At 47.1% G+C, this 27,728-nt stretch overlaps 1 protein-coding gene across 4 annotated transcripts in view; it reads right to left on the minus strand.

Moving 5' to 3' along the window:
* LOC120754180 (inverted formin-2-like) overlaps positions 1-27,518 on the minus strand; it is a 40,577-nt gene extending 13,059 nt beyond the window's left edge. For 3 of the 4 annotated variants that reach the window (XM_040067509.1, XM_040067508.1, XM_040067506.1), the window contains exons 1-13: positions 27,404-27,518; positions 8,872-9,280; positions 7,439-7,554; positions 6,738-6,897; positions 5,692-5,725; positions 4,518-4,659; positions 4,274-4,415; positions 2,907-3,791; positions 1,587-1,732; positions 1,439-1,500; positions 724-826; positions 555-640; positions 98-198 (exon numbers count right to left, since the gene is read on the minus strand). In XM_040067509.1, the coding sequence (XP_039923443.1) occupies positions 98-198; positions 555-640; positions 724-826; positions 1,439-1,500; positions 1,587-1,732; positions 2,907-3,791; positions 4,274-4,415; positions 4,518-4,659; positions 5,692-5,725; positions 6,738-6,897; positions 7,439-7,554; positions 8,872-9,265 (2,371 nt within the window). In that variant the 5' untranslated portion in view covers positions 9,266-9,280; positions 27,404-27,518. Of the gene's footprint in view, positions 1-97; positions 199-554; positions 641-723; positions 827-1,438; positions 1,501-1,586; positions 1,733-2,906; positions 3,792-4,273; positions 4,416-4,517; positions 4,660-5,687; positions 5,726-6,737; positions 6,898-7,438; positions 7,555-8,871; positions 9,281-27,403 lie in introns of those variants that run through there. The other variant, XM_040067510.1, reaches the window with a different exon arrangement.
* Between the last annotated feature and the right edge of the window lie 210 nt (positions 27,519-27,728).

Below are 27,728 nucleotides of genomic sequence, written 5' to 3' on the forward strand. Positions count from 1 at the left end.
TTTGGGTAATAATATTGCAGAGCTCCAGGGGAGTTTTGTGGGGGTTAAAATCTCCTGTCTTAAACCAGATCCAGAAATAAGCTCAGGCCATCTCTACCTTCACAGGCTCTCCGGATGGCTTCAGCTTTGGGCTGAATCATGTCGAGCACGACGGTGGTCTCTTCACAGATCAGCATACACTCAATGCGCAGCTGGTAGCTAAGGGTGGAGATGGATTCACAGCATAAAGGCACTGGGATCTCAGCCAGCACAGCAGCCCCCTTCCCACGTCACCAGCAAGCCCATGCCACCCCACAACACTGCTGTCAACCACATCCACACCAAACCACTGGTGTGGCCTGTGCAGGGAGGCGAGGGGCCGCTGCTTGCCCTGAGCACCAGCAGGGATGTGGGTTCTGCTGGTGCACTGTGATCACCAAAGAGAAGAGTTTCCCTTTCTTGGCACTGCATTTGGCACTGTCTTTCACTAAGTTACGGAGCATCCTTGGGCAGATCTGACCCTGAGTCTGGGCCAAGAAACAGATTGGGCTGAAGTTCATGACCAGCAACCTTACCTGGGAATCTGAAGGAGGAGAATATAGAACTGATCTGCATTTGCTAGTTTTGATTTCTCTTCTTTGAAGGCCTTCAGGTTTTCTATCTAATGAGAAACAGAGAATCAAGACTGCAGGGCTGCACTATGTGTTCAGCTCTGTGAACCAAGGGTACTGCTCTCCTGCTGACCTCATGCTTTTCCGGCAGCAGCTTCAGCAACTGCTTCAGAACCTCAACATCAAACTTGGTCCGGTCCCCATTCTGGATCATGGCAGTCACCTCTTCATTGGAGCTGCAGGAAGGAGGAGCAGAGCCAGCCATCAACCAAAGACCACTTTTCAACTATCACACACTACCAAGAGATTTATCTGTGCAAGCACTCTGTGCTTTCCCTAGTAGAGAGTCACAATAATCCAAAAGGAAAGGTATCTCCCCACAATTAACCCAGAGTCAGGACCTGCACCCCTGCAATGAACTAAATCTTACTTCTAGCCCTGATCAAATGACTCAAGGCCAGAGATGAATCTTGCAACTGAGATCCTGTCTCTGAGCATTTCTTCATCTTAAAAGAAAATTGAATTCTTCATTTGTCCATTGGCCCTGAGTTGAGGAGGGATTTGACTTCCAGGTGTCTCACGGTCTATGTCACCCTGAGAGTCTGTGCCACAACGCTATCTGTAAAACAGGGATGTAATTCCTTTGCCAAAATATGGGGAAGTTGTATGTAAAAACATAATTAAACCCCTAAACTCAGTATTTTAAAGACAGTGTAGGACAAAATGGGGAATGTTCAGGTGATTTAGTAGCATGGACACCAAAGAAGAGATTTCGTGAGGACCTTCCAGATACTGCAAAACCTGCTCAAAGTTTTGTCAACTGTCACGGAAACTGGCCATATTCTTACCATTTAAATTGCTTCAAAAATATGTTCAAATTGAGACTTTTCTTGGAGTCCAAAAATGTGATCTTCATTAAAGAAAAAGAAGATATCTCATATTAGACGAGCTGTCTGCAGGGATCTTTACTTGAGAAAACGAGGGGGGCCTCCTCACCTCCTTCGGCTCTGCCTTCACTGGTGCTGCTGTCTTCTCCTTGGGGGTTGGCTGTGGGAAGCAGAACAGCTGCTCGATGCTGCTGTAGTTGGGCTCTATCGTTTCCTCGCCGCTGCTGCTCACAGAAGCCCACATTGAGTGGCCCTCTGAAAGAGAGACAAAGCGTTCGGAAGTGTTCAGGGACAGCTGGAAGCTCCTGGCGCCTGGGGCAAGGTGAGATGCTAGCAGGGACACTCTTCAGGACATGAATGAAATTAGAAGAGACATGTTAAGTCCTGGATAAATTATCGTTATCAAGGAGGGGCAAGTGCCACAGGTGGGATCCAAAGGGCCTGAAGGGCAATTAAAGCAGGTAAGGAGAGGCAGCACTGGGCACACAGAGGATGTACAGTCTCATCCCTCCCTGTAAAACCGTGTTTTCCTCCACGGCGGGAAAACTGTGTCAGCATGACAAGGACCTCACACATTTCATTTTTAGTCCTGTGGTTGATATGATTTTTGCTTCCTTGCATCCTAATAGAGGGACTGGGCACAACTTGGACATTTTCTGACTGTGTCATTCTCCATTTTTCATTTTAAACTCAAGTCTCCTTCTATATGCTGGCTACAGGACTGCTTGAATTAATTTTTACTGCAATTTCTTATAAATTTAAAAAAAAAAAAAAATCATCACCCTGACATGCCTGTAGAAGCGTCTACTGAAATAATCCCAACATTTTACTGCTCTTGTGATTGAAGACATGCCTTATTTAGATTTCACCTCTGCCTACTTTCATGCAGTGGATGCTTTATTGTCTAGGACAAAGCTGACACAGCTTGTACCAGCTTCTTCTCACATTTCATGCTTCACTTTGAATCTACTAAGGGAGAGAAATGTAACCCAAAAAATCAAGAGATACGTGATTTGATCCTCACAGGCACTCTTACTCATGACTTTAATATACCCAGATACAAGCACAGATGAGCTGGGTAATAAAAGTTTGGTGAACTCAGATCAGAGCCTGATCTAAGGCACATCATAGTGAATTAGGAAAATATTCTCATCCCTTTCTCTTGAGTTCAAAGTATTTTAGTTATAAACAAGCTATTCCAAAGTACTAATTCAGATGGAATAGTGGCTATTACATTAGTAGTTTCATGTTACTTTTATATCAGCTATGTAGGTCAAAAGTAAAGGAAATCAGGGAAGTTCTAAACAGACTCTAAACAGAGTCAACCACATCTGACAAACTTTAAGATAGTATTTCTTCCCCTGGGAAGCAAAAGCAGCAGCATAAAACACCTCTAAAGCAGCAGTGCCTCTATGCCAGAAGCACCCACCTCTCACCACATTGGAGGGCAGCTTCTGCCAGTTCAGCTTCTTCATTCTCAGCGTTGGTGTCTTCACTGTCTTGCGGGGAGGCCTGCCCATGCCAAGGGAGCAGCTGAACTGGGAGGCCACCACAGCTTCTATGTGATCTCCTGTCATGCCAGGAAGGAGGGGTGGAGGGGGAGGGATGCCACCCATGCCAGGTAACGGAGGTGGAGGGGGAGGAATGCCACCCATGCCAGGTAACAGAGGTGGAGGGGGTGGGATACCAACCATGCCAGGTAATGGAGGTGGAGGGGGAGGAATGCCACCCATGCCAGGCAGTGGTGGTGGAGGGGGTGGGATACCAACCATGCCAGGCAGTGGGGGTGGAGGGGGAGGAATGCCACCCATGCCAGGTAATGGAGGTGGAGGGGGTGGGATACCACCCATGCCAGGCAGTGGGGGTGGAGGAGGAGGGATGCTCCCCATGCCAGGCAGTGGGGGTGGAGGAGGAGGGATGCCAGGGAGTGGAGGCGCTGGAGGTGTATTTGTCATGGGGGATGTGGGGTTCATGGCTGCTGTGCCAGAGGGTAGAGGTGGTGGGGCTGGAGGTGCCGGGTTGGGAGCAGTGTTGGAGAGAGGGTTAGATTTCTCTGGCAGAGCACAGCAGGCTGTGAACTGGCAGGATGAGATCTTCTTCTCGTTGGCCAGCGGCCCTGAGGATGCCACTGGTGGCCTGGTGGGGTTTGACGATCCCACTGGACAGCGAGCTGCACGTGCACATGGTTCTGGTTCACGCTGGATGCCTCCAGCTGTGCTCCCAGACAGGCGGTTTTCAGCTCGCTTTTGCTTGCTGGGATGTTTTTTGATAGACAGCAGCCTCTCAATGACTTCTTCAACTGTGTTCCCTTGGACTAGAGAAATGAGTCAGAGTCAGGGAAGGGAACGAGGCCCACAGGCTGGTTCATGCAATTCAACCCTCATCAAGCAGCAGATCTGGAGCCATGGAGAGCCCATTTCCTGGTGTCACTTTACACAGCCACACTTTTGGCTTCTAGGCAATTCCCTTCCCATGTGGCCAGGCCACAAACACTTTTGAGCACGCCTGCCAGCAAGACAGGCCAGCACCAGCGGCAGGATGCCAGTGAGGACAGATTCCCACTGACTCCCATCAGCCAAAGATCAGGAATTAACCATCCCAAGCCCACTGCTAAATGTGGCCACCCACATGGATGAAGCTTCATTTGACCTTATAGAGAAGGTGTAGCTTCGCCCCAGCTTCTGTTCAGTTCTTACCAAGTCCCACAGATTATTTCCTGCACATTGGGGAAAGACTTTTACGGGACAAGGGAAAGCAAGAGGAGTGTGCAAGGCTGGAGGGATATGTCATTCTTACTGTCATTGGCGAGTAAAAGGGCTCTGTTCACCACGGCATCCAAGGACTCCCACAGCAGGAGGCTGGAGTGATGAGATGGTTCCAAGTGCAGCAGGCTCTGAAGGATGGACAGCAGCTGGACAGAGACTGGAGAGCGGCTCACCTGGAAGACAGAGCAGCTTCTGTCACAGCAAGGCTGGTTCAAAGCAAAGTGGATTAACTTCGCCATTGTGTGACCTCGCACCCCATGAGAGGGGCAACTTACTTTATTGAAGAGAGATGAAAAGACCTCATGATGATCATTCATGTTTATCCCATCACACATCCTCAATAATTCTTCATCATCCTCTATTTTGAACTCCTCAAATGTGTCACACTGGATAAGCAGATCCTCCTCCTCGATGTCTCTGCAATATTACAGCACTCATTTTCACTGGGGAGCCCTTCGCTAATTTTTTATTTTATTGTTTTTATTAAATGGCTTTTATCTCTTTGCCTCTCAGACTCAGCTGGTTGGTGTTGAAAGGATCCAACTCTACCTTATCTATAAAGGATGAGATGCCATCAGTGCATCCTTTTTTGAATCGAATGTACCTCTTCTTACAATCAGCACATACAAAGGAATGGGACTTCTCATGGCATAATCTGGCCCTGTATAGGCTTGCTATGGAACTCTCCTTGGAGATGTAACAACAAAGTGGCATTCTGATCTTTTTGAAACCAAGCTGCCACCTTTGTTTTTAAAGTCAAGACTAACTGAAAATATTCCAGTGATGTTTCTATTTGAAAAATCGTCTTCTCTGTTACTCAAAACTGGATTTAAAAAAGCACGGACACTCTAAAGCTGACTCTTTCAGTTCTCTCAAGACCATTCAGTGCCAGAATTTTACAGCTGCTGCTCTATTAGAAGACCTTCTCTTCCCTAATTTTTATGGTGTTGGATGGAGAAATTCCAGTTACATGGATAACTGCAACTCACATAAACTGCATTCTACAATTTATCACAGATGCTTCTGATAGAACGTAATTTTTAAATTACATTCAGATATGCATTAGTAAATTGTTTTAGCTGGATGCTTCTGGGACCAACAGCAGCAGTGAAATGGTTTTGAACACAGTGAGCTGCTCAGTGAGCCCACAGCATTGCTTCAGATTCAGTCTGAAACAGCCTCAATGAGGACATTGCTACTCCATCTGTGCCCAGAGCCTCTGTGCATGCCATCTGTGCCAACAGCTGTCCCCGTGACACTGTGCTTGGCAAGAGCATCTCAACACTGGCCAAATGCCTCTAGCTCCCGTGGAATGGGTGCATACAAGCATGGCCCACTCCACCCAGGCACACTGCACTTCACACAACAGAAGGCTGGATAAGTATTAAGTTTCCACAGCTACTTCACTGTCAATCTCATTTTAAAAACAAATTAAGTAGCGATCCTTACCTTAGCTTGTCTATAACATCCAACAGCTGAAGACCTGGCAGGGGAAAAAAATAGAAATTGTTGCATTATGACCCACTTGGTACTTATTTGTTATGACTTTTATATATGCTATGCTCATAAACACTTTTTGCAGAGAAAAAAAGTGAAAATATCTTCAGATGGATCTGTCAAAGTGCGTAGAGTCAATCTGGTACATGATAAGACACCACAGCATACATCTGCAGCACCTGTATGAGCCACTGCACAATCCCCCTGGGGTTACAGAGAGACACAGGCAGTTTTGGGGCATGAGTGACCTCAGTCCCAATTAGATATCTAAAATCAGTCTGATACAGTCAAATATTCCCTGATGTCCATGGAGAGAAATGGAGCCCAGGCTCACCAACTCAGATGCATCCAGTATGTGAAGTGAATCCCAACAATGGTACCTAGGAGCCTGGGATTCTAGCAGTTGGAAAGAACTTCTGAACCATGGGACAGCCTCTGTGGCTCAACTGAACGGACACAGAGTGAAGAAGCTTTATCAGCTCTTAGAAGTAGGTGCAGTATATGGAAATGTGGCCACATAAGATGGCTGGTTATAGAAATGTTCTGATGAAGCTCAAGTGATACGGTGCTGCTGGGATTCCAGAAAAGATCAAAGCTATGGGAAAGCAGTCAAGTTAAAAAAAATCTGTTGACAGAAAGGCTGTTGAGAATAAAGGTCAAAAGAAAGAAGAAGATTAATATTTACAGTTTTGCTCCCCAGCCTCCTCAGGCACCTTATCGCAGAATCACAGAATCACTAGATTGGAAGAGACCTCCAAGATCATTGGGTCCAACACCTCAACTAAACCATGGCACTGAGTGCCACATCCAGTCTTTCTTTAAACACATCCAGGGATGGTGACTCCACCACCTTCCCGGGCAAACCATTCCAGTACTTTATCATCCTTTCTGTAAAAAACTTTTTTCCTAATATCCAGTATCTAATATGGATACATGTGAAAAAAAAATCCATTTGGTAACTGATTTTCTCCAGGGAAAGATGTAACAAACATCCTTACCTATGAACTCATTTCTGATTTGTGTCCTTGTTCTTAGCTCTTCTTTCCCCAGGATGATGGCATTGATAGCACTCAGCAGTGTCACCATGTATGGCACATTGTCTGTGTTGGAGAGCTCGTTCATTATGATGCTGAATCGATACTGCTGGTTCTTCACACTCTGTTGGTAACACAACTGATATTATGGCAAGAATGGTCTATTTAGACATAAATGCCCATGACTGTAGTGCAGGCTCTCAGATGGAATTAGCATCTGAAATCCTCTGTTTATCCCACTGTGCATGGCACAGGAAGACAGAGGTAAAAGCAGCAGTCCTCCACTGTGGAGTAGGGGCTGCTTGGCAGAGAAAGCCATTGAAAACGCCTCCTGGATCCCTTTGTGCTTTCTGGTAACTGATGCATGTACCTGAGCTCGTGGGCAGTGAAAGCTGTGGATGTGCCAACATGTACTGTGCTGGTGGTGCATTTGCTGCCAGAAAGCACCTTGTGGCTGGCAGTCATCTGTCCACACAAGTCACAGAACAGCACCATAGATCTGCACTGACCACAGAAAACCTCCTGGAGCTTTCACTTTATAAACCCTTACTTCTCTTACCTAAACAATGCAAAATAAACTTTATTCCCACCCTCTTCTGTGGTACATGGATCTGTCTGGATGGATCAAAGCTGAGCCATTCCTCCTGCTCCAACCAAACACTTGCCTTGTAATGGTCCAAGGCATCCAGAGCCAAAGAGTGGCCATCTGATGAGTAAATGCACAGTGCAGCCAGGAGCTCAAATATTTGCTTTTTGACCATGACATTAGTTGTGTCAAGTGCTGTAGGAAAAACAGAAGAAAACAAAGCAGAATTTATAATGACATTAATGTTTGAATCTCAATTTCTTCTGCTACATGGATTATGAGCAGTAGTAGAAAAGAGACTGAAGGAGGGGACTCATTGCAATGGAATATGGGAAGAGAAATATCTTTATGTACAGATATCCCATCCCAACATCATTATGTGATGGTAACTTCTAGTGAGAACAGTAAATGCTACAGGTATCCCACTGGCATTTTGGGGCAGCTTGTAGTTATTCATCTTTTCCATGTCCCAGTGACATGCTGCAACAGCAGCCAAGATTTTTCAGCACTCACAAAATTTATTTCCCATTTTCATGTATTTTCTAGATCAGCAGATGAACAATTTTCTTTGATTAATGACTCTTATTTTTAGTGCAGAAAATCTCAATATGCATATGAGTTAGAGCAATTGTTCCAATGGGTCCCCATGTATTCTTTTTTTGCACTCTTTCTCTGTGAGCCCTGGGAGCTGGGAGAAAGTGCACTAGGCTGTCTTATTTTTCCTACATTAGAGCACAAAGAAGCTCCAACACTGAAAAGTCCAGGACACCCCCCTGTTTTCACAGTGCAAAAATGCCAGGTCCTTTTTTTATATAGGCTAAGAAAATGTAGGGTGAAGAGGAAGGAAGGGGACTTTAAAACTGAAGAGGCAGGCAAATAATCTTTCAGACTAAATGCATTTTAAAAAGCTATTAATATGTGTTTCTGGGTACAGCTGTGATCTCTGTGGAGCAGATAACAGAAGTTATCCTGCCAGCAGCAGCACCACTAAGTGCTGTTCAATAATTTCTACGAGATGCCCTGATGAATTTCAAAGTTAACAACGAGCCAAGTGAACAGCAGGAAAGTGGTGTTACCCACCATCTTCCAGAAGGAGCAGAGTGAGCAGCACAGAGAACAGGCTCTCTTGAGTCCAAACATGCCACTTTCCCTCCTCTTTACACGCTACAAGACTCCAAGACACTTCAGTTCCTCTTCTTTGTCATTGGAGCTCTCGAAGACTGAACAGCAAATGTCTGCTGACAGCCAAAGGGTTGAAGATTTCTCATGCTTGTATATAGATAAGGTGGGTTTACCCCCAGTTTCTCAGTAAACTATGACAATATTTGTGTGGAAATAGCACTGGGTGGCAAAGACAAGGTGATTTCATAGCAGTGTTATTTTAAAGAAGAAAACAATCTCATTAATCAACGATTTCCAACTAGCCTGGTGCAGGGCAGGAGGATAAGCAACAGGAAAGTGCCCCCCACCGATGCCACATGTGCTGGACGAAGCAGGAGGATGTCTCCTCACCTTGGAAGAGTTTTCTGACGTAGCCCTCGTTGCTCACAATGTACTCTATGCCTTTGTGGGAGTTCATGACCGCTCGCACACAGCTAATGCAGGTGAGCTGGAGCAAGGCATCGGATATCCTGGCCACCCCTCGCCCAGACAGCCTGTCCAGGGCCTCCAGGAGGAGATCCAGCCCGGACAGCTCCAGGAACTGAACCATCCAGGCATCGTCGCTGTTCTCCAGCCTCTTCTTCAGCCCGGAGTAGTTCACCACGGAGGGCATTTGCAGGAGGCGGATGCACAGCTCCGGCTCTGCGTTCTCCAGGTTGGCCTCTGACTGGTCAGTCTCCTGGGGTCCGAGTTTCTCCTTCAGGGCAGCCCACTTCTTGTGGGCACCTTCCTTTTTGATTGACATCGTGAACGGCTTGTTCTGAAAGAAAAAGACAAGACAAAGTGAGAAGTGTGTCTGGACTGACCAAAAACTATCCGGTAGCCCTGCTTTTTTCCGAGTAATTGTGATGTAAAGCCCAACTACAGCAGGTCCCAGCTCTCCAGCACGTAGGGCACACACTGCAACCAGTCCTCTGTTGAAGAAAGTCAATATATCCCCACCTTAACAACACACATTACATTCAGGCTCTGAAGACTCTGTGGAGAGATTTTAGCACATCCAAGCCAGCAAACACAGCTTTAAAAGTAGCTGATTTACTCCAGTCAATTGCCACCACCTATTTTCATGCAGTGAAAGGATAAGGTTAGAAGCAGCATTATCAGCTCCGAACTCCTAATGCCCGTTAAACCACTTCAAAATCTCACTGTGCCGGAGAGGCTGTGCAGTTTCTAAGCATTTGTAATGGGATGGAGAAATAATTTTGAGCATATCCTGCTCATAAGAGCATCTGATTACCCTGTTCCTTTTCCGCTTTTGTTTCTTTTGACTGATGTTGAGGTTAATTTTATAGCACTCACTTAATCCCTTCCTGTCTGCTGTAATAGCAAATATGTTTGTATACATGGTGTTTATGCCTGATAATGTGAGAGCCTGACAGGCTGGGAGTGCAGGTACAGCAGCAGGAGGCTTGCTACAAAACCAGCAGAGCACCTTTTTGGGCATGGGGAGCAATGGCCTGTCCAGCCAGGCCATCAGCAGCAAGGAAAGCCAGGAACTGATTCAACACAGAGAAACTGCAAAGCCAAGTGTAACTCTTGGTGCCAGATTTCATGGTTTTCAGCAGGATTATTATTTTTCAGACTCCCAGGGATCAAGTCATACAATGCAGGTCCTTCTCAAAGCTGCATGCAATCCTTTTGGCCACAGAGATTAGCTCATTTGGTCAGAGCACGGTGCTAATAATGCCAAGGTTGTGGATCTGATCCTCTTATGGGCCGTTCACTTGAGAGTTGGATTTGATGGTCCTTGGGGGATCCTTCCAACTCAGAATATTCTGTGATTCTGTTTTAAAGCTGAATTGCTCCCATAGATGATTGTTTGCCCCACAAAAATGGATGCTGCCTCCCTGTCCTGCCACACCACCAGTACCTCTGTTCCCCTGGGCTGCTGAGCCTGCAAAGAGCTCAAAACAACCTGGGGCCAGTCAGCCCCAAAACTCAGCACTTAGGGGATGGAAGGGATTATGGGAGACTCTTATTTTCCCTTCCCAGCTCAAGCACAAGGCTTTTTAGCCCAGCAGTGACTAGAGAAAATGCTTGAAAAATCTAAACTAAGTAATCTCTGGAAGGTTTTTTTTTTTGTTGTTTTTTTTTTTTTTTTTTTTTTTTTTTTTTTTTTTTGTTTTTTTGTTTTTTTCCCAGAAAGCTAAGATAAAGGATGGACCCTTTACACTAGTTGGAAAAAATAATCTTATTTTAAAGCTTGTGATTTTTCCTGGGGATTGTGCCATTGAGAAAGGTCCTGGCTCCTTTGCAGCAGAGCTGCACGGCTTCTGTTTTACCCGAAGAGTCATTTTGGCAATCTCCCCTTGGCAAAATATACAGCCAAAAGATTTGCTCACTGATTAGTGATAGGCATGATATTATAGGCTTAAACATGCCTCTTGGAAAGATGCAAAGTGTGATGGGGTGGGACACTTGAAAAATTTCCCTGAGAAAATGTGATGGTGGGACTTTCTGGCAGCTCACAGCATCAAAGTCTGCATTGAGAGGTCAGAGTGGTGAAAGAGTTAGCAGGATATGGTGACAGCAAATCCATTTAGAGAGCTCTGGAGAGACCCTCTTGCAGAGTTTTCTTTTGCTTCAGTGGGAAAGAAGCTGGCCAAGCACCCAGTTGCTCCCTGTTCTGTTAGCTGAAAAGATGATGGTCACGATCCAAAAACATGAAGTGGCAAATATACCATCTGAGAACACACTGTACAGCTGAAAAGTGATAAAAAAGGACCATAAAAAAACCATCCCAACCAGTCCCCAAACAAACCTCCCTGCCAAAGCACAGGCTTGAGTTCCCAAGATTTGTCATCACTCCCTGCAGCCCAGAGCCCTTACTCACTCTTGCTAAAATTCTTTTTGGGATTAGTCAACCCCAGTCCCTCCCCTGTGTTCAAGCCCAGGAATTTGGGTGAGCCCTAATGCAAAGGTGAAGAGAAATCCTTCCTCCCTGGAGCAAGAGAAGCAAAAGTTTCCTGCCCCAGGTTCACAGCCCTGGGAATGGGGCAGCATCCTACAGCTCCTACCAGTGATGGTGACTGCAGATCTACAGCCAGGGGCTGGAGAGGTCCCCCTGCAGTCAAATTCTCCTCCACGCTGTGCATGGAGCCCAGGCATCCCTTTCCCGTGCTGGGGCCAGGCTGGACCCTCAGTGTAGGGCAGTACTGAGGATGCTCTGACCCGGGTGTAGGTCAGCCCCTGGGGCTGCAGAAGTGCCTGCCAACTGCAAGCTCCCCTTCTCTTGGGTGACTTCTTTTTATACTCAGCAAATCACTTTTTTTTTTTTAATTTTTTTTAAATTGAAAATGACTAAACGTTTCTTATCCAGCCAGGCAACAAAGCAGGCTGACTTTTTGCTCCCAGATGTATGAATCCCTCATTATATTGTATTTGTATTATATCCTATCAGCTACAGCAAGTCAAAGAAATTACAGCAGCATTATTGACCTCAGGCTTAGCTGATTCCTGAAAATTAAGCTTCACCAGTGCAACAGGAGACAGGAAATACCGAGAGAGCATCCTGTTTACCAGCAGATTTGTTCTGAATTATCCTTCCCTCCCACCTGCTTCGCACAGATGTGAAGAGATGAGAAACAGAACCGGGCAGCACCTCACCAAACAGTCCTGGCTTGTGTTTTTATGCGCTAAAATGAACAAACTCGATTGATTAAATATTCTTCCCCACAGAGAGTGCACTCTTTTTGTGGGAAAGGATATAGGTAGCTAATGTATCTAATTGTAAAAAGGGAATAAAATAAAGAGGGGCTGCACTATAAAAATGGAAAGGAAATGAATATGGAGGAGATGGCAATACGACTCTGCAGATGGTGTGATAAATCTGTTTACAAACACAGATATGAGTGATATATTGTGAATGCAACATCTTTCCATATTTTCCATGAAGCAAAGTGCTGCAAAGATGTTCGGATACATCCTTAAAGGGCTGCTGGTTTTGCCTTTTATCTCTGACCACGGGAGCTTGTTAGCAGGTAAATGATCTCAGCAGAGTGAGACAGACAAGGATTGAAATGGAACACATCTCTCTGGCTGGCTCACAGAAGCTATTTAGACTATGTTTGCTGAGGGAAGGAAAGTGTCCTGATAAAACCAGACAGGACAGCTGAATACACCTCACCTTTTGCCAGCAGAAGGCCACAGGGAGGTTTGCTTTTTGTTTCCCAAGGCAGAGAGGAGGCTGTGATGGTGGAAGCAGTGTCCCCAGACCCTGTGCCTGACCATGCCTGCAGCACCCACGCTCTGCCTCCCCAGCTGCCTGCTCAGCACTGGGGCTGGGTGCTGCTCCCTTGGGCACAACATGACAGTGTCTGTGCTTGCTGCTGTGGAGACGCTCACAGCCACAACAATGAATCACACAATAGTTTAGGTTAGATTAAAGACATTTAAGATCATCCAGTCCAACCATTAACACAGCACCACCAAGGCCACCGCTAAACCAGGTCCCCAAGTGCCACATCTGTGTGTCTTAAATGCAGTCCTCTCCTCATCTTCTCACCCTCAGAGGCTGGATAGCTCTGATGGGGATTCACAAAATGTTAAGGGGTTCGAATGGACACTAAAGATCATCTAGACCCCTCCCTGCTACCGTGGCAGGGACTTCTCCCACCGGACCAGGTTGCTCAAAGCCCCATCCAGCCTGGCCTGGATGCCAGGGTTGTGGCATCTATAACCCCTCTGGGCAACCTGTGACAGTGTCTATCTACCTCAGAGTAAAAAATTTCCCCCTCTTTCAATCTGTACCCATTACTCGTTGTCCTGTCACTAGAGTTCCTGATGGAGAGTTTCTCTCTGGCTTCCCTGTAGGCCCCCTTCAGATACTGGAAGGTTGCTCTAAGGTCTAAAGCAGCATCAATGTAAAAGTACTCTTAATTTTAGGAGATTTCTTTGGGAAGCATAAAGGTAACCTGAGAGCTTGCGTTCTTGCACGTGGCAACAACAACATCACAATTCATGGTGCGAACTCCTTGGATCACTGGGTTTGCAAAGTTATAATGTTCCCTGCATCCATCCAACCTGGCCTGCAAAATTTCCTCCTCCTTTCTTTCTAAATCAGGTGCTTCCCAGATTCAGTTTTCTGTGCCTCTCTGTCCTTCAAGTCCACTCCTAGGGAGATGACATCTGTGGGAGATAAATCAGGGCACATCAATACTTTCTCCATCCTGTGAAGCTGTGGAGAACAGAGCTGCACAGCACTGCTTTCAGTCTAAATTATTACATGCCTCCAGGATGACACGGATCACAGCAAGGACTGGGGAGGACATGTAAAAGGAGAGTTCTCAGGGCAGCTAACTATAATTGAGTGAAAACGAAAGGGAGAAACACTGCAGGTCAAAACTAATGTGATTTTTTTGGGGAGCAGACCCACTGCCTATGCAGAAGAACAGGACTTCGGGGCTGCCGTGAGTGAGGGGGAACAGCAGCTCCTTGCTGCCCTTTGAAGAATTCTGGGAGCATCCCAATCCCACATGCTGCCCTCCCAGCCCTCTACTCCTCTCCACAAGGCTGCCAGGGTGAGAAAAGCTCCTTTGTGCTGCTCGGTGCCCCCTCCCTTCCATGGCTGTTCCTGGCACTCAGGAGCCCGTTCTGCCTGGCTGGCTGCTAATGACAGGTTTCGCTTCTGGGTAGTTCCAGCTCTCCCTCTGCTGCTGGGAATATGCCAAGCCTTTGTCAGACTACTCAGTCCCAAAAAGAAACAACATCCTGGCTTTGTGCTTTCCAAAATCACTTCTGGAAGCGTGATGTGTTTCCTTCACCTGTCCTTTTGCTTTCATTTGTGCAGTTGTTTTCCTATGCAGTGTGGGAAGAGCGCACCACCATAAAGGGCATGAAACCACCCTCCCATGAACCAAGGTGAGTTGGGGGAAACCACAAATCTCTATTTTAGACACCAGCCTGATCCCTTGGTGTGGGCCCAAGCAGCATTCTCAGTCTCCCAGGGCAGCTGCGGATAAGGGCCTGGTGGGAAACTCAGGCAAGAGAACCAAAGGCATGGTTTGCACAACAGACCTTGCCCCAGCATGCAAACCAAGTGCTGCTCCATCTTTCTGATCCCATGGCCAGTAGCCTCAGCAGTCTTTAGATCTACATATTCTGCAGATCACCTGTATCAGAGGCCAGAATGTGTGATTTATGATCAAAAAATGAAAAGGTTTTGGAATGAGTGCCCACTCTTGCTCTTCAGTACTGAAGAAGCTCATGAGGTGTCTGGCACACTGTGCTTTGCTTTGGCACAGCCTACAGGAGCTCTCACAACATAGCCCAGGTCAGCTGTGGCCTCAGCAGTGCTGCAAACCATAATGGGGAATATTTTTTCTTTAGGAAATGAGGGAGCGTGGACCCACACCCTGCTGCAGCTGGTGAGCAGGATCTGTGCCATCCACACTCTGACTGGGCCTGGCACAGGGCTGGCAATGGCTTCTGCTGGGAGCAAATTCCCAGAAAAGGACTTCAGTGCACAGACAAAGAGTGGCCATATTGGTATAAATTTGTATGTATTTTGCCAGTATAGCTTATTCTTTCACAAAGAAAGGAAAAACATGTTGTTCTGATTCAGTCCCATTCACCACTATCAGGATGCTGTGTGCCAGCACGGCTTTTCTCTCCTGGGAGAATACAAGCCACAGTATTGTTGTAATGTCTCACAAAATGGGTAAATGTGTCCATTCAATATGCAGTAGTAGCAGTGGAGTTACACCAGTTTAAAAAAAAAAAATAAAAAATCACCGGTGTTTTTCTCCTCAGTAAATTAACAAATTTCTCATTAGGCTGCTACAGGACCACAAACAAATCAAGCTCAAGTGAGCTGCACAAGGATGTTTATGTCAGGATCTTCATTGGCTTCTAAAGCCTTATTTACATGAGAGGTTCCACGAGCTTAGCTTCAAATGAGTTTGAAACCATTCTTTATTACTGAAAGTGTGAAGACACTCAATGATCACTTCCCTTAACGTGAGCCAGGTTTAAACCAGTCTGGCAGCTGTCAGATTTCGTTTCTGTAATGGCCACTGGGGGGGAAACTGGCTTGTCTGTGTGAGTGCCAAGTCAGACAAACCAGTCTCAGAGGCTTTCCACGGTGGGTGTGACCCCCAGGCACCCTCACATGCTACCAGAGGCCTTGGCAGGATTGAACGCTGGAGGGATGTGAGGTGTGCACCCATGCAGAGGGTGCCAGCCCCCAGCTGTGCAGCCCCAAATGGGGCCAGCAGCGCTTCACCCTGGTCCTTCCCCACTGCTGTTGTCAGCAGGCCCATGGGAGACAGAGGGGCATCCTGACTTCAGCCAGAAAGGAATGGGATTTGGGTCCAGACCCTACAAAAACTCTGTCTGGGAGTACTCACACTCAGGCAGAGGCAGCAGCTCCATCTGCCAGCAATTCCAGCACCATTCAGCATTTTGGGATGCAATTTAATATTATCATTTGGGGTCATGTGAGGAGCAGAAGCTGTTACCCAGCAACATGGACAGTGCAATGGTAACTTTCTAAGACTCCTGGCTTCTGCTCTGTGGGAAGCTGTCACACAAGCGGATATGAGAACCAAAACCCTTTTATTGACTTTTTGTTGTTGTTGTTGTTTTTAAAAACCTCCCCAGGATGCCAAGAGGACGGAAGAAACTGTCAGAGGAAAGAATTCCTACCTCAGAGCTGAAGCCAAATTATTCCCTTGTCTCTCCCACATGGAAGGATACTTCTCAACCAGTTGTGTGAGCCCTCCCTTCCCCAGCCAGCTCCTTTCCTCCTCTCCGCCAAACAACCTTCAGCCAACATGGTGTGAATCACCAAACGAGCGTCTCCCCAATCCTCATGCTCTAAGAAAGTCCAACAGGATGTCAGTGTCTGATAGTATGCAAATACCACTCTTCAGAAGGGTGCAAGGAAGTGCCTTTTCTGTAGCCTCCAGGGAAGGCATTTGCATGTCATTTGTCACCCTTCTCATTCACCCAGCGCTGGTGGCTGGGAGGGTGTCACTTCCCCGTGGGCTGGGAAGGTTTGGAGCCTTGCCCCCACTCCATGTCTGTCTGCCAGTATGAAAAAGCAGAGAAATAACCAAAGCAGGGCGATGATCTGGCAAAGGAAAGGAAAAACAATGAGAAGGAAAAAAGAGGATGCAGGGTGGTCAGGGTGGTGGGATGGAGAGCGTGGGTGTGGGTGGGGACAGCCCCTTGCACCTTGCATAAGCTGCGCTGGGTTTTCCGGCTTTGTGGCACCAGAGCTTTAAACAGCGAAAGATCTCAGGGGTCTTCGCAATGCTGGAAGAACCAGGACAGCTTAAAATATTGAGGATTTGTAACCCAAGGCTGCCCATCCTGGGAGAGAAGCCACATAGCAAAGGCTGGGAGCTCAGGCAGTGTTCTCTGGGCAGGGGCTTGTTGACAAGGATTCTGCTCTCATCGGGCACCGCTAAGGTCCTGCTGAGCTTCAGTCCAGCCCAGCTTTTACGGGCTGAGCAGGCTCTGAAGACAGTAAAAGCTTTTTTGAACAGAACACATCTCTGTGCCTTTCTGGTTGACATTTTGTGCGCCAACTAGTTTGTGAGCCACAGCTGCAAAATGCATCCACTCAGCCCCTCGGGAGGTGTTAACTGAAACCCAGTCATTATTAAATTGGGAATATTTCAACATGGCCCATTTAAGCACAGGCCTCCTGCCTGGCTCAGGGGTAGCAGGTAGGCTTCAAGTGTTTATTTCTTACTCTGTGAGGTTCTACCCTGAACTGAACCTCCCAGATCAAAAGTTGGAACCCACATCAAAAGTCTTCCTGCCGCAGGTGGGAAACTCAACCCTGGTGCACATGAGCACGACTCCACCAATATTAGAAATACACTGATCTGTTTGCCCTTTGGTCCAAATTCGGTTGGCCTTTAAGAGACCAAATTGCCCACGTGCTTTCTAATTAAAACAGTTTCAACATAACAATGTAATGTCCAGGGAAATGACTCTGCATAATTCCCCATCCTGCCGTAGGAAACGCTCTGGGGGTGTGTCTGTACAATCCAAGACCATTGTTAATTCAGGATGGGTTTTACAACAGCAAATGAATGTCCTTTTACATTACATGCCCTCTTGAAGTGTAATCCCCAAGTCCTCAAAAGATTAGTTGCTAATCTGGTTCTTGGGAGCAGGACCAGGCTCACAGCAGGTTTTAGGGGGAAAAAATAAAATTTAAGAGAAAAAAAAAAAAATCTGCAAAGAAAGGGTTGTGATGGTGCAGATTCCTGTCTTTGAAAACCATGGAAGCAATGTAAAAGGTCCCATCAGGTTTCATCTGAAGCTTGGATCTGAGAAATTCCAGAAATGTTTCTCCTTTTAGAAAGGTTCCATCATTTCCGACATGAAAAAAAACCCCACCCAACAAAACCCCACAAAAAAAATCCCCCCCAAAAAAACAAAAGCAGAAAAGCAGAAGCAGAGAGATTGGGCTGAAAAGCAGGAAAACCAGCTCTCAGGCTGCACTGTTCCTCTGCAGGCCACGTGGACATGAACTTTCAAGTTGCTCAGAGAGAGGGTAAATAGTTTTCCCCCGAGCAAATCAGCCCAATTTTACCCCAATTTTCTAGCAGATGATTTGGTGGTCCTCTGCATAGTAACTACTCCAAAATCAAATAGATTACATCAAGAACTAAGAGTTTAGCTTCATGTTAGGTAAAGTACAGCTGAGACCCTCTATTTTTGAGTATCACTCTGCTGCCTCTGAATCACAGTGCAATGACTTCACTGCCCACATGGCCGGTCCACAAAATTCAGGAATCCAATTAAAGAAACACAAATACAACCCATTTGCCTTTAGCAATTAGATTATTCCTAATTACAGCAATCAGTGTCTTCTCGCTGCTCCACGTTTCTGTGGCAGATTTACTCCCATGCCAGTGTCTTTGCAAGGAAGTCATGTCAAGGGTTTTGGAAAGGGGACACCCAGCTCATTTCGGGCTGGCAGAGAGACCTGTGCCAGCCAGAGGTCTGCTGCAATGGCCCTTTCTAGGTGATCCTGCCTAAAATGCCTCGTATCACTCCCTTCTAAATCACTAAACATCAGCACAGAGAGCATTCAAGAATTTGAGGTGTGATATTTACCTCTGCACCTCCGTGATGGGTTTTGTTGGGTGCTCTGGCCCTGTGGAGCCAGTGATAACAAGTACATGTCAACAGGGGATAAAATTAGGGAAAGAAACCTGGATAATTCAATTTCTCTGCTCATCTGAGAACTGAACTCTGAGTTAAGTAAGCAGAAGGACCAGTGTCAAACAAAGTGCTGAAATGGCACTGAAGGGGAATTAGGCATGGGTGAAAGACATAAAAATTTACGGGGAGAGCAAAGTAAAATTTAGGGGGAAGAGTCAAATCCTCCCCCTGCCCACAAGGCATCTGGCCTTTGCAACATGACCTTATGCACTGGGAGAAGCAGGAGATGCCAGAAGAGCTACTGGGATGTAAAGGGGTGAACTAACGATGACCTCCCCAGGTGTTGGGAGAGCACAGTGAGAGCAGCCAGTTTGCTCCCTCGTGGGGAGCAGGGACATCTGAGCACCCTCAGGAAACCTCAGGAGCAAGACAGGAACTGCAGAGCTGACTGCTGCTGGCTCTTACTGAATTTCTCTACTCTCCTTGAAGACTGACATCCCTCCAGCCCTCCTGTCACAGACCAGCTCTCTGCTTTGCAGCTGAATGCATTCACTTTAGAGGATGTTAAAAGCAGGGAAAAAAAAAAAAAAAAAAAAAAAAAGGCTTTCTGAAGTAGTCTTTATCTGATGAATACTTCAGATAACAAAAATAAAGGACTCTGATGCTGCCAGTAGCACATTTCCAAGAACTTTGTGTCTAATGGGGTTGATCTGCTTAAAACATCGATAACATTTGCTCTGCAGTTCATTTGCCTCTGAGAGAAAGAAACAGCCTGTTTTAGGGAGGGTGCTTCCACCTGAGGGGATTAAACCATGAACTGTGAGGAACTGGGAGCTTAATTTGGAAAGATGTTGACAAAAATCTCTGCCAAAACCCCAAACTGCACAGGCAGTTCTGCCCAGAGCACAGATCCACGTGCAGGTTTCTAAAGGATGTATGTGCTCCTAAGCATAGGTAAGAAGCCTAATATTTATTGTTTATTTATCCTGCATACATATATTGCACTCATGCTAAGGCTGCAGGGGAACTGCATTGCCAGGATGAAGGGTGCCACAGCAGCTGAACTCTGCTCCCTGGTAACACATGCTGGTGCTGCAGCAGCAAGAAGAGGTAATTACAGAAAAAAACCCCTTTCTGAGCCCTGCCCCAGAGGGAGAGAGGCAGGCAGGTCCTGTCCAGGATTCAGCTATCCTTCCAGCACAAGCACAAGCCCTCCTCACCTGCATAAGGATGAAGATCTTCAGGCAGGTAGTAGCTCTTCCCTGGAAAGCAGTTTGATGCTGGAGGTCCACAGGGGAAAGGGTTGAGTGCATCCCTAAGCCAAAGAGCTCCCCAGACCCATATTTACAGACATCCCTTCTGAACAAAGCTACCAAGACACCAGAATGGTACAGAAGGGGGAAGTGTTTTTCCAGCTGTTCTCCAAACAGGTTGCAAATGCGATTCCCTTCTACCGGGATCAGCTTTTCCATTCAGCTGCTGCTGAATCACAGGGCTTGGTATCTTATCTGGTGAACAGCCCAAATGCAAACATCCTGAGAGTTTTTGTTCAAATAAGGCTGAACACAGCCAGGATTCCTAATGGCATGGGCAAAGCACATATTGCACACATTAAGGAGAACAGCCCCAGATACTGCCAGGTTCTTTCCTGCGTGCTTGTGCGAATATGAACATTACCAAGGGTAATCAGAGAACCTGCTCTGCCGCTAATTCAAGAAGTTAAGCATTTGAGCTGTTTAAAATAAATGCTTGAAGAAGGCTGGCTTAGCATGATTTCAACATTAATCCACTCCAAAGATGCCTTCAGAGTATTTTCTCTATTGCCGGATAAAAAAGTTTGAAGAGCCTATTTTATAACGCAGTAATCCTAAAACATTCAGGGGCTTAACCTTTATTTTGCTACAGTATTCATTCCAGCTGGTTTTATTGGGAGGACCTAAAATTGTCCTCCCAGATATTAACTTTGCAGTTCTAACTCAGTCTTTGTATTAATGTGAAGAGATTTTAGTATGGCCCAACCAACTGGGGAAAGCATCTCATGCTTGGTCAAAATGACCTTACTATACATGCAGGAAATTTTATGATTATCATTTTGGCCTTTTTCAGTTTTTCCTTATCACTTCAGGTACTGTTTTGTTCTTTGCAAAGCAATCAGATCCCCGGGTTTGTAGTCCAAAGAGTTGCAGTGCTTTATGCCAGCTGAACATGTGGCTGTCATTAATCTTCAAGAGGAAAATCACTACATTTGTCTGATAAGTTAACATACAATGAATATTAGGATATAATTTTATAAGTGATTCATCTCTACACATATGGCTTGCTTTCTTACAACGGTTAGCAGAACAGGATTTGGGGATTACAGGCTTGTAAATCAATTTAGCTTTGCGTTAGTCCTTTCCCTCTCTTTCTAGATAAATAGCGGCCTTATTTAAGGCTTGGTAATGTTTGTGGAGGTTCAGTCCATTTCCAGTAATGGAAACAACAAAACCCAGAATTTATCCGCAGCCTTCTAAAAGAAGCCTCAGGACTGGGTAAATATAAAATAACTCATGAATATTGGACAGCTTGTTCCGAAATGGGGAACTACAGCCCATCAGTGCATAAACAAGTGAGCACAGCCAGGCAGGCTGGAAAGCAGCCTTCCAAGGGAGAACTGGAGCAGCTCAGCCAGGTTTCAGATGAGAGCTACTCAGGGAACCGGCTGCCCCACAGGCATGACCCAAACCAGAAAGGAAACAAGTTATAAAATGTATCAGGGAATAAAAACGTTTGTTCCCCGGTTCACCTTCATGGCAGGCTCACATTTGCACCATTTGTCACGTAAGTCAACAAGAAGACACACTCACAAATACTTTCTAAATTGCAGGTAAATATTGTAACCCCCAGTTTCTTACTCCGTGTGAACTTTCTTGCTCTGGCTCAGAGCAGATTTGCTTCACTGCATTGTGCACGCAGTTGAAAGTTAAGCCGACCAATTCTAAAGGATTTCTCACTTTTTTTTTTTTTTTTTTCTTTTTCTTTTCTAAATAGCAGAAGTAATTAATCTGCTTCAGAGAATGAATCAGCCTTTTCTGAGCTAGAAGCACACAGAGGAGATTGTGGCTGTTTCTGGGGCAGGAGAGAGGCTTACTCACACAGCTGATGCAGCCGCCCAGGGTGCACAGCTGTGGGCTGAGAGGGGGGAAAACCCCAGAGCTGCACCCCAGAACCCCCCAATGCCATCCTGTGTCCCCAAGGGACCCGCTGGGACAGAGGGAATGGGCTCAGCACTGCAGTGCTGATGGAAGAGATGAGCCAGTGCACAAGGAATGGTCCAGGGAGGGCTGTGTGGCTTTGCCTCTCCTCCTGGGTGGCACATCCAGCCCGTGAGGGGCTGCACCCACTCCTGGCAGTAAATCCTTCGGCAGCAGGGACCATCCTTTTATTTAGGAGAAGTACCTTGATCTGGGGTAGATGGTGGAATGAGTTGATTTGCCACAGTTTGACTTCTTGGTAGGCTGTGGGAAGAAAAGCACTGCTCACAAAAAGCTGCTGCCGTGTACTGTGGTAACTTCTGTTTCCAACTGGGGCCTCTGTCAGAACATAAAGCTAATGCTTAGCTCACTGCTTCCAGCCAATGCTCAGCAATGACTTAACAGAAAAGCAGGACAAGCAAAGAGCAGACAGCTCCCAGAAAGGGGAAACCAGCAGAACAGAAGCGGAGTGGAGATAGCTGGCTCATTAAAAATAATGCAATTTAACCCACGGAGCGGAGCGTAACACAGTTATGCCTTAGCTGCACTGACAAAAGCAGAGCTGCTCACCAAAATTATAAATAAATAAATAGATCAAGTTGATGCCAACCTCATTCATTGACCTGGAGAGAGGAAAGGAGCTGTCTGCTGCTGCCGCCCTGGGGGCTTACTGCTGCTGCCCTCCCTTCATCTCCTCTGCTGGCCAGGCTATGATGGGGAGAGGCTGTGCCTTGCAGTCCCTGGGACAGCAGTGGGGCTGGAATGTCCCTCCCTCTGGGAGGAAAGGGGTGGGACAGGTGGCCATGGCTCTCTGTGCAGAGCAGATGGGAGCAGAGCTCATTTGACCTCTGTAGTGGCAAAATCACCAACATTTTCCATTTTAAAGTGCAACTAAATATACAGGTTTTATGGCTGCAGGCTGCCTCCTTTCCCACACTTTCCTGGAGTGGTCTCCAAATGCCTCTGATGTCCTTGCTTGTTAAAATGTGACTCAGCTTTCCAATCTGGAAAAGTGGAGACCCACACAGTTCCAAAGTGGCCAGCTGCCACTAGTGATGTCCTATGTTAGCATTAACATCAGCTTGGGAGCAGGAGAGGCAACAGAAGGGTTTGCAAGTCGGGTTAGGGGTGAAATCAGAGTTACTCTGTGAGCAGCAATGCAAACCATCAGCTGAAACCTCCCTTGTGTACCTTGTGGGGAAGTCCTCTCAGCACCAAGGAGGGACTGAGGACACAAACTCTAATGGACCAGCGACCCAAAGAGCAAATCCCTCCTCTGCCCTCAAACATTCCATGAAATTAATACTGTTCACACCTCAGCTGAATAATGGTCCTGGTAAAAATAACAACTGGGGAGTCAATGCCAAGTAGCACCACCTGGTGAGAATTACTACAACCATGCCAAGTTCAACATCAGGCCTCACCAGCTACAGCACTTGGCAGCTCTTCATTTGTCTGTACTTGTGATACTGGAGGGAGTGCTGGAGCAATGTCCCTTCTGAGGTGAGACATTTCTTTTGGGGCTGTTAAACATTTTGGAATCAGCTGAGTGACTCCAATGCTGGAATGAGGACTTCATCCACTGTCTCTCAGTCCTTTCTGGCTTTGTCTGGTGTCCTTTCTCAGCTCAGCTGGTTTTTCAGAGACCTTGAAATACACCATCAAATGCTACAGAGCTTTTTGCAAACACTATTGCTTGCTTAAGATTCTCATTGATCTGTGGCTCCAGAATTCCCAGCACTTTGAAATGTCAGCTCAGGTATTAAAATTGTAGAAACAGCTGAATCTGTGAACAATACGTGTTCATTACATCAAACAGAAAACCCACCATGCTGTTAGATGCTCTCCTGGTGCTTTCTGCAGATGTGAAAGGCTGGCTGACAAAGCAGCAACAAATGTTCATCTGCCACATCACACAATCTCTTACTTTTAATTTTGGGCACTCCTGTAGATGCCAGGCTATGACTCAAGGGCTCATGCTTGTACCCCACACCCTATTTTCTTCCTTATTCAGTTTCATAAAATCATCTACCACTGACATTATCTGGTAGCACTCATAAAGCTTGGCTATTGCTCATTACTTATTTTTTCCTAGGAAAAGGAGCCAGAGGATACTTGCCCTTGACAAGGAATTTGAGAGGCACTGAAAAGTCATTCAAATGCTTTTTAAAGCATTCCCAGTTTGTGCTTCACTCCAGTCCTTAAAGCAAGCCTGCAGAACTGGAACTACTGGAATGGTGTGACAACCCCACACCAGACCTGAGCATGAAGCTGCCCTTTGTTAGAAAGAGTCAGTCAAGGCTCAAAATTTGACGTGATTTATTTCCTTCCCAGAATTTGTTTTTAGCATTTTGGTTGACAGCACAGGACTGGAGAAATCTCAGTAAAATGAAAATACAGATTGTTTGCCCGCTCTGTTGCAGCACTTGGTGCTCTCAGTGCTTTTTCTGGCCATTGGGAGATGAGGGAAGCCTCTGCAAGGCCAAGCTCCTGAACACTGTATGATAAACTGCTGCACAGGCAATGCTGAGAAACACTGGAATAAACTTGAGCTTGGTGGATAATGCCAAAGGGATTATTATAATATGTCAGGTCAGAAGCAGGTAGTCATGCACTGAGCACGAGGGGTATCATGCTGCAGGGCTACGTCTACCTTCTGCAAAATATTTAGGTATTTTTCACCTAGTTATATAAAAAGCAATGTGTAATGTTAATGAGGGGAGCAGGGATAACTCCTTGTGTTTATCTGCACCTACCAATTGCAGTATTTTGAACTGAGCAGAGCTGGATTTGCTCATGTCACTGTGTGACCCCATGACCTAACTTTGTTGATTCGGTGGTATTTTCTCTGAATCATTATTGACAGACCTTACTGCAAATATTAAGAGCAAGGATATTAAAGTGGGAGCTTAACCTGAGCTCCGATAGGAGCACTGAGTTTGAAGTTCCTTCAGCTGTTTCAGCTCGATAAATGTTGTCCACTGCCCAATCCACAGCACTGTGTTGCTACCCACTGCTGAATTGCACCCATCTTCTACTCATGGCTGGTTACAGTACAGTGGTGGCATTAAACACCCCTTGTCAACAGAATATCATTGCAGAAAAACCCCACATCCAATACTCCACACCATGGAAGTAAATTGGGTGGAAAGAGGGACAAAATGCAACTTAGCTTGCTTTGGTATGAAAAATTTTCTGCTCAGCTACTCTGGGAAAACTATCCAGCATACCTGGCACACAAGACAGGAATAAAGTTCAGCTTACAACACATTTGAAGGCACTTGCTATGCAGTCCAGTGAAATCAGAAGTTTGCAAACAAAAGATAAAAATTTGCAATAAGCAGGGTACAGACCTAGAGGGATCAGAAAGAGAATGAAATGGAAAGTGACAGTCTGAGTCTAGCAGGGGTCACTATTGCAAGTGAGGGAGACTCCATCCTTTTTAATTTCTCCCTTCATGACAGAGCAAGTGGGAGAAAGCTGAGGCAATACTGAACCAGCACAGAACATGGGGATATGCAATAAAAATGGGATTAATAAAATGACTGGAATATGATGAGAGTTGACAGCAGAAAACAAAAATCAGATGGACACCTGGAGAGGAAAATCCCAGCTTCCCACCCCCCATCACGGGACAGGAAGAACCTGAGGAGGAGGTTAATTGCAGCACCTACCTGGGGAGGGATTTATTTCTAGGAGAGGTGTCAAAGCGTGAAAGGCACAAGGACAGACCTCTGAGCCTTGCAGCTCTGCTCATCCACAGGAAGCTGGAGATTAAGAAGCCCAGCTCACAAACTGCCAGGGATCAGCAGAAGCTGGAGCCTGCTTCATGAGAGCAGACAGCAAGTTGTAGCTTGTTTGGCATTGCACAGTAAAGAGAAAAGCGTGCAACTCCTATTTCTACACTGATAAGAGAAAAGCACCAGACAGGGAGAACTAAGCAGTCATAGTGCAAATACTATGCCATATACTGGAGAAATGATTATAATGTCAGTTCAATAAAGTTGTGAAAATTCCCCTTCCTAGAAGACTGGCAACAAATGAATCACATTTCTTGTGTGCAATAAGGAACAATATCATTCTGTGTTTAGATTTGCTGACCTGCCAGGTCTCTTCCTGTCCTACATTTAGATTATCTTTTATACAATGGGTCTTGCACACTGCTTGCATTTTTTTCAGCAATATTTTTGGACGACAGCCTAGAATAGGATTATTAACTTATAAGAGGACAAAAAAAAAAATCTCATATCCTCACGGATTCCTGCGATCCCCTCCCCCCTGCCCTCTGTTTTTGGCAGCCTCTGTTTAGTGGAAAAATAAGCTTCAGTTGATGGAAGAGAAATGAGATTAGTGGCCAGACAGCCCAAATTCTAAACAAGTTCAGTAGGACGACGGCAACCTCACTGTAACTCTGCTGACTCCAACTTTCCTTTTCAACTAACTTAAGCCAGAAGTTTCCTTGCAGTCTACCAGGGAGCCTGATGTGTTTTGCACCGTGTTTACCCGGAGAAATTCTTCAGTCTTAAGAATCCAAAAAAAGAATATACAGTTCACAATGTTTATCTGGTACAGGGAGGGACGACCACGAGCACCGTTCTGGGGTATTTCTTCTAAAAATCAATCTGTCTGAGCACTCCTTCCCCGCCCACGGGCTCTGGAATTCAGCTCTGTACACTGATGTTGCAAGAAGCCATTTAATCACTGCAGAGTTATTGAGCAAAAGGGAGGATGAGGCTGGAGAGAACTATGTGGGAAAAACGGGCAGGACTTGGGAGACCTTGCCTGAAAACCACCGGATAACAGAATCTGTCAAAATAAAAGCCCGAAAGTCGCCCAGCCCCGACGCAGGCACGCCATCCATCCCCTCTCTGCCGGGAGATGCTCTGCCAGCCCCAGGCGCAGCAGGACCACATCCCTCCCGCACATCACACCCGCAACCCGCACCACGTTGCACCTCCACGTGCAGCCTGGAGCACGTCACACCTGTACGCGGCACCTGCCGCCCAAACTCCATCAGCACCGCCAGCCCAAACCACACGCAGCCCTTACACGGGGCGTTTGCGGCTGCGGTCCGGAGCGGCTCCCACCTGTGTGCTCCGCCGTGGCACCAGCAAGCCGGGCTCCATCCCACCGACACACCGCGCCGCTGCATCCGCAACCCGGGCCGGCTCCCCCCTCTCCCGTGTACCGCCAGCGCGGCAGCGGGGGCCCCGTCCCGGCGATGCCGCCACATCTGCAGCCCAAACCGGGTCCCACCTACACCTCCCTGCTGCTGTCGCTCCTCCATCCCCCTACGCTCGGCCATCCCTCCCTCCGTCCCTCCCGCAGCTCCGAGCCGCCGGCCGAGCTAGGGCCCGGGGAGCTCCTTCTCCCGCGGACACCCGCCCCGTCTCCGGGCCGGGCGCGGGGATGCTCGGCCGGGCTGCAGCCGCGGCACGGGGGTTCAGCCCAACTTCTCCCGACCGGGAGAGAGAGAGAAAGAGGGAGAGGATCCCGCGATCGCCCCCGGCGGAGCTCGGCCTTACCGCGGCGGCTTGTCCTGCGGCGGGGGCGGCAGCGACCCTGCTGCGGGCAGCGACCCCCGCTGCCAGAGACCCTCCGCCGGGCTCTGCCCGCAGCCGCCGGGCTCTGCCCGCCCGCGGGAGCCGCGCCCGGTTCCGGGGCGGAGCGCGGGCGGGGCGGGGGGTCCGGACCGGCCCCGCCGGGGAAGTTTGTCTCCTCCCGGGCGGGGGTTCTGCCGGGTGTATTCTCTTGGCAGCCGCGCTGCCCTGTCCTGGTCTCGTCCTGGCAGTTCATCCCCGGGGGAAGAGCTCTCCGCGAAGCCAGCGCTGCGCTCCCCTCGCTGCAGAA

This window comes from Hirundo rustica, chromosome 6 (genome assembly GCF_015227805.2).
Source record: "Hirundo rustica isolate bHirRus1 chromosome 6, bHirRus1.pri.v3, whole genome shotgun sequence".
NCBI lineage: Eukaryota > Metazoa > Chordata > Aves > Passeriformes > Hirundinidae > Hirundo > Hirundo rustica.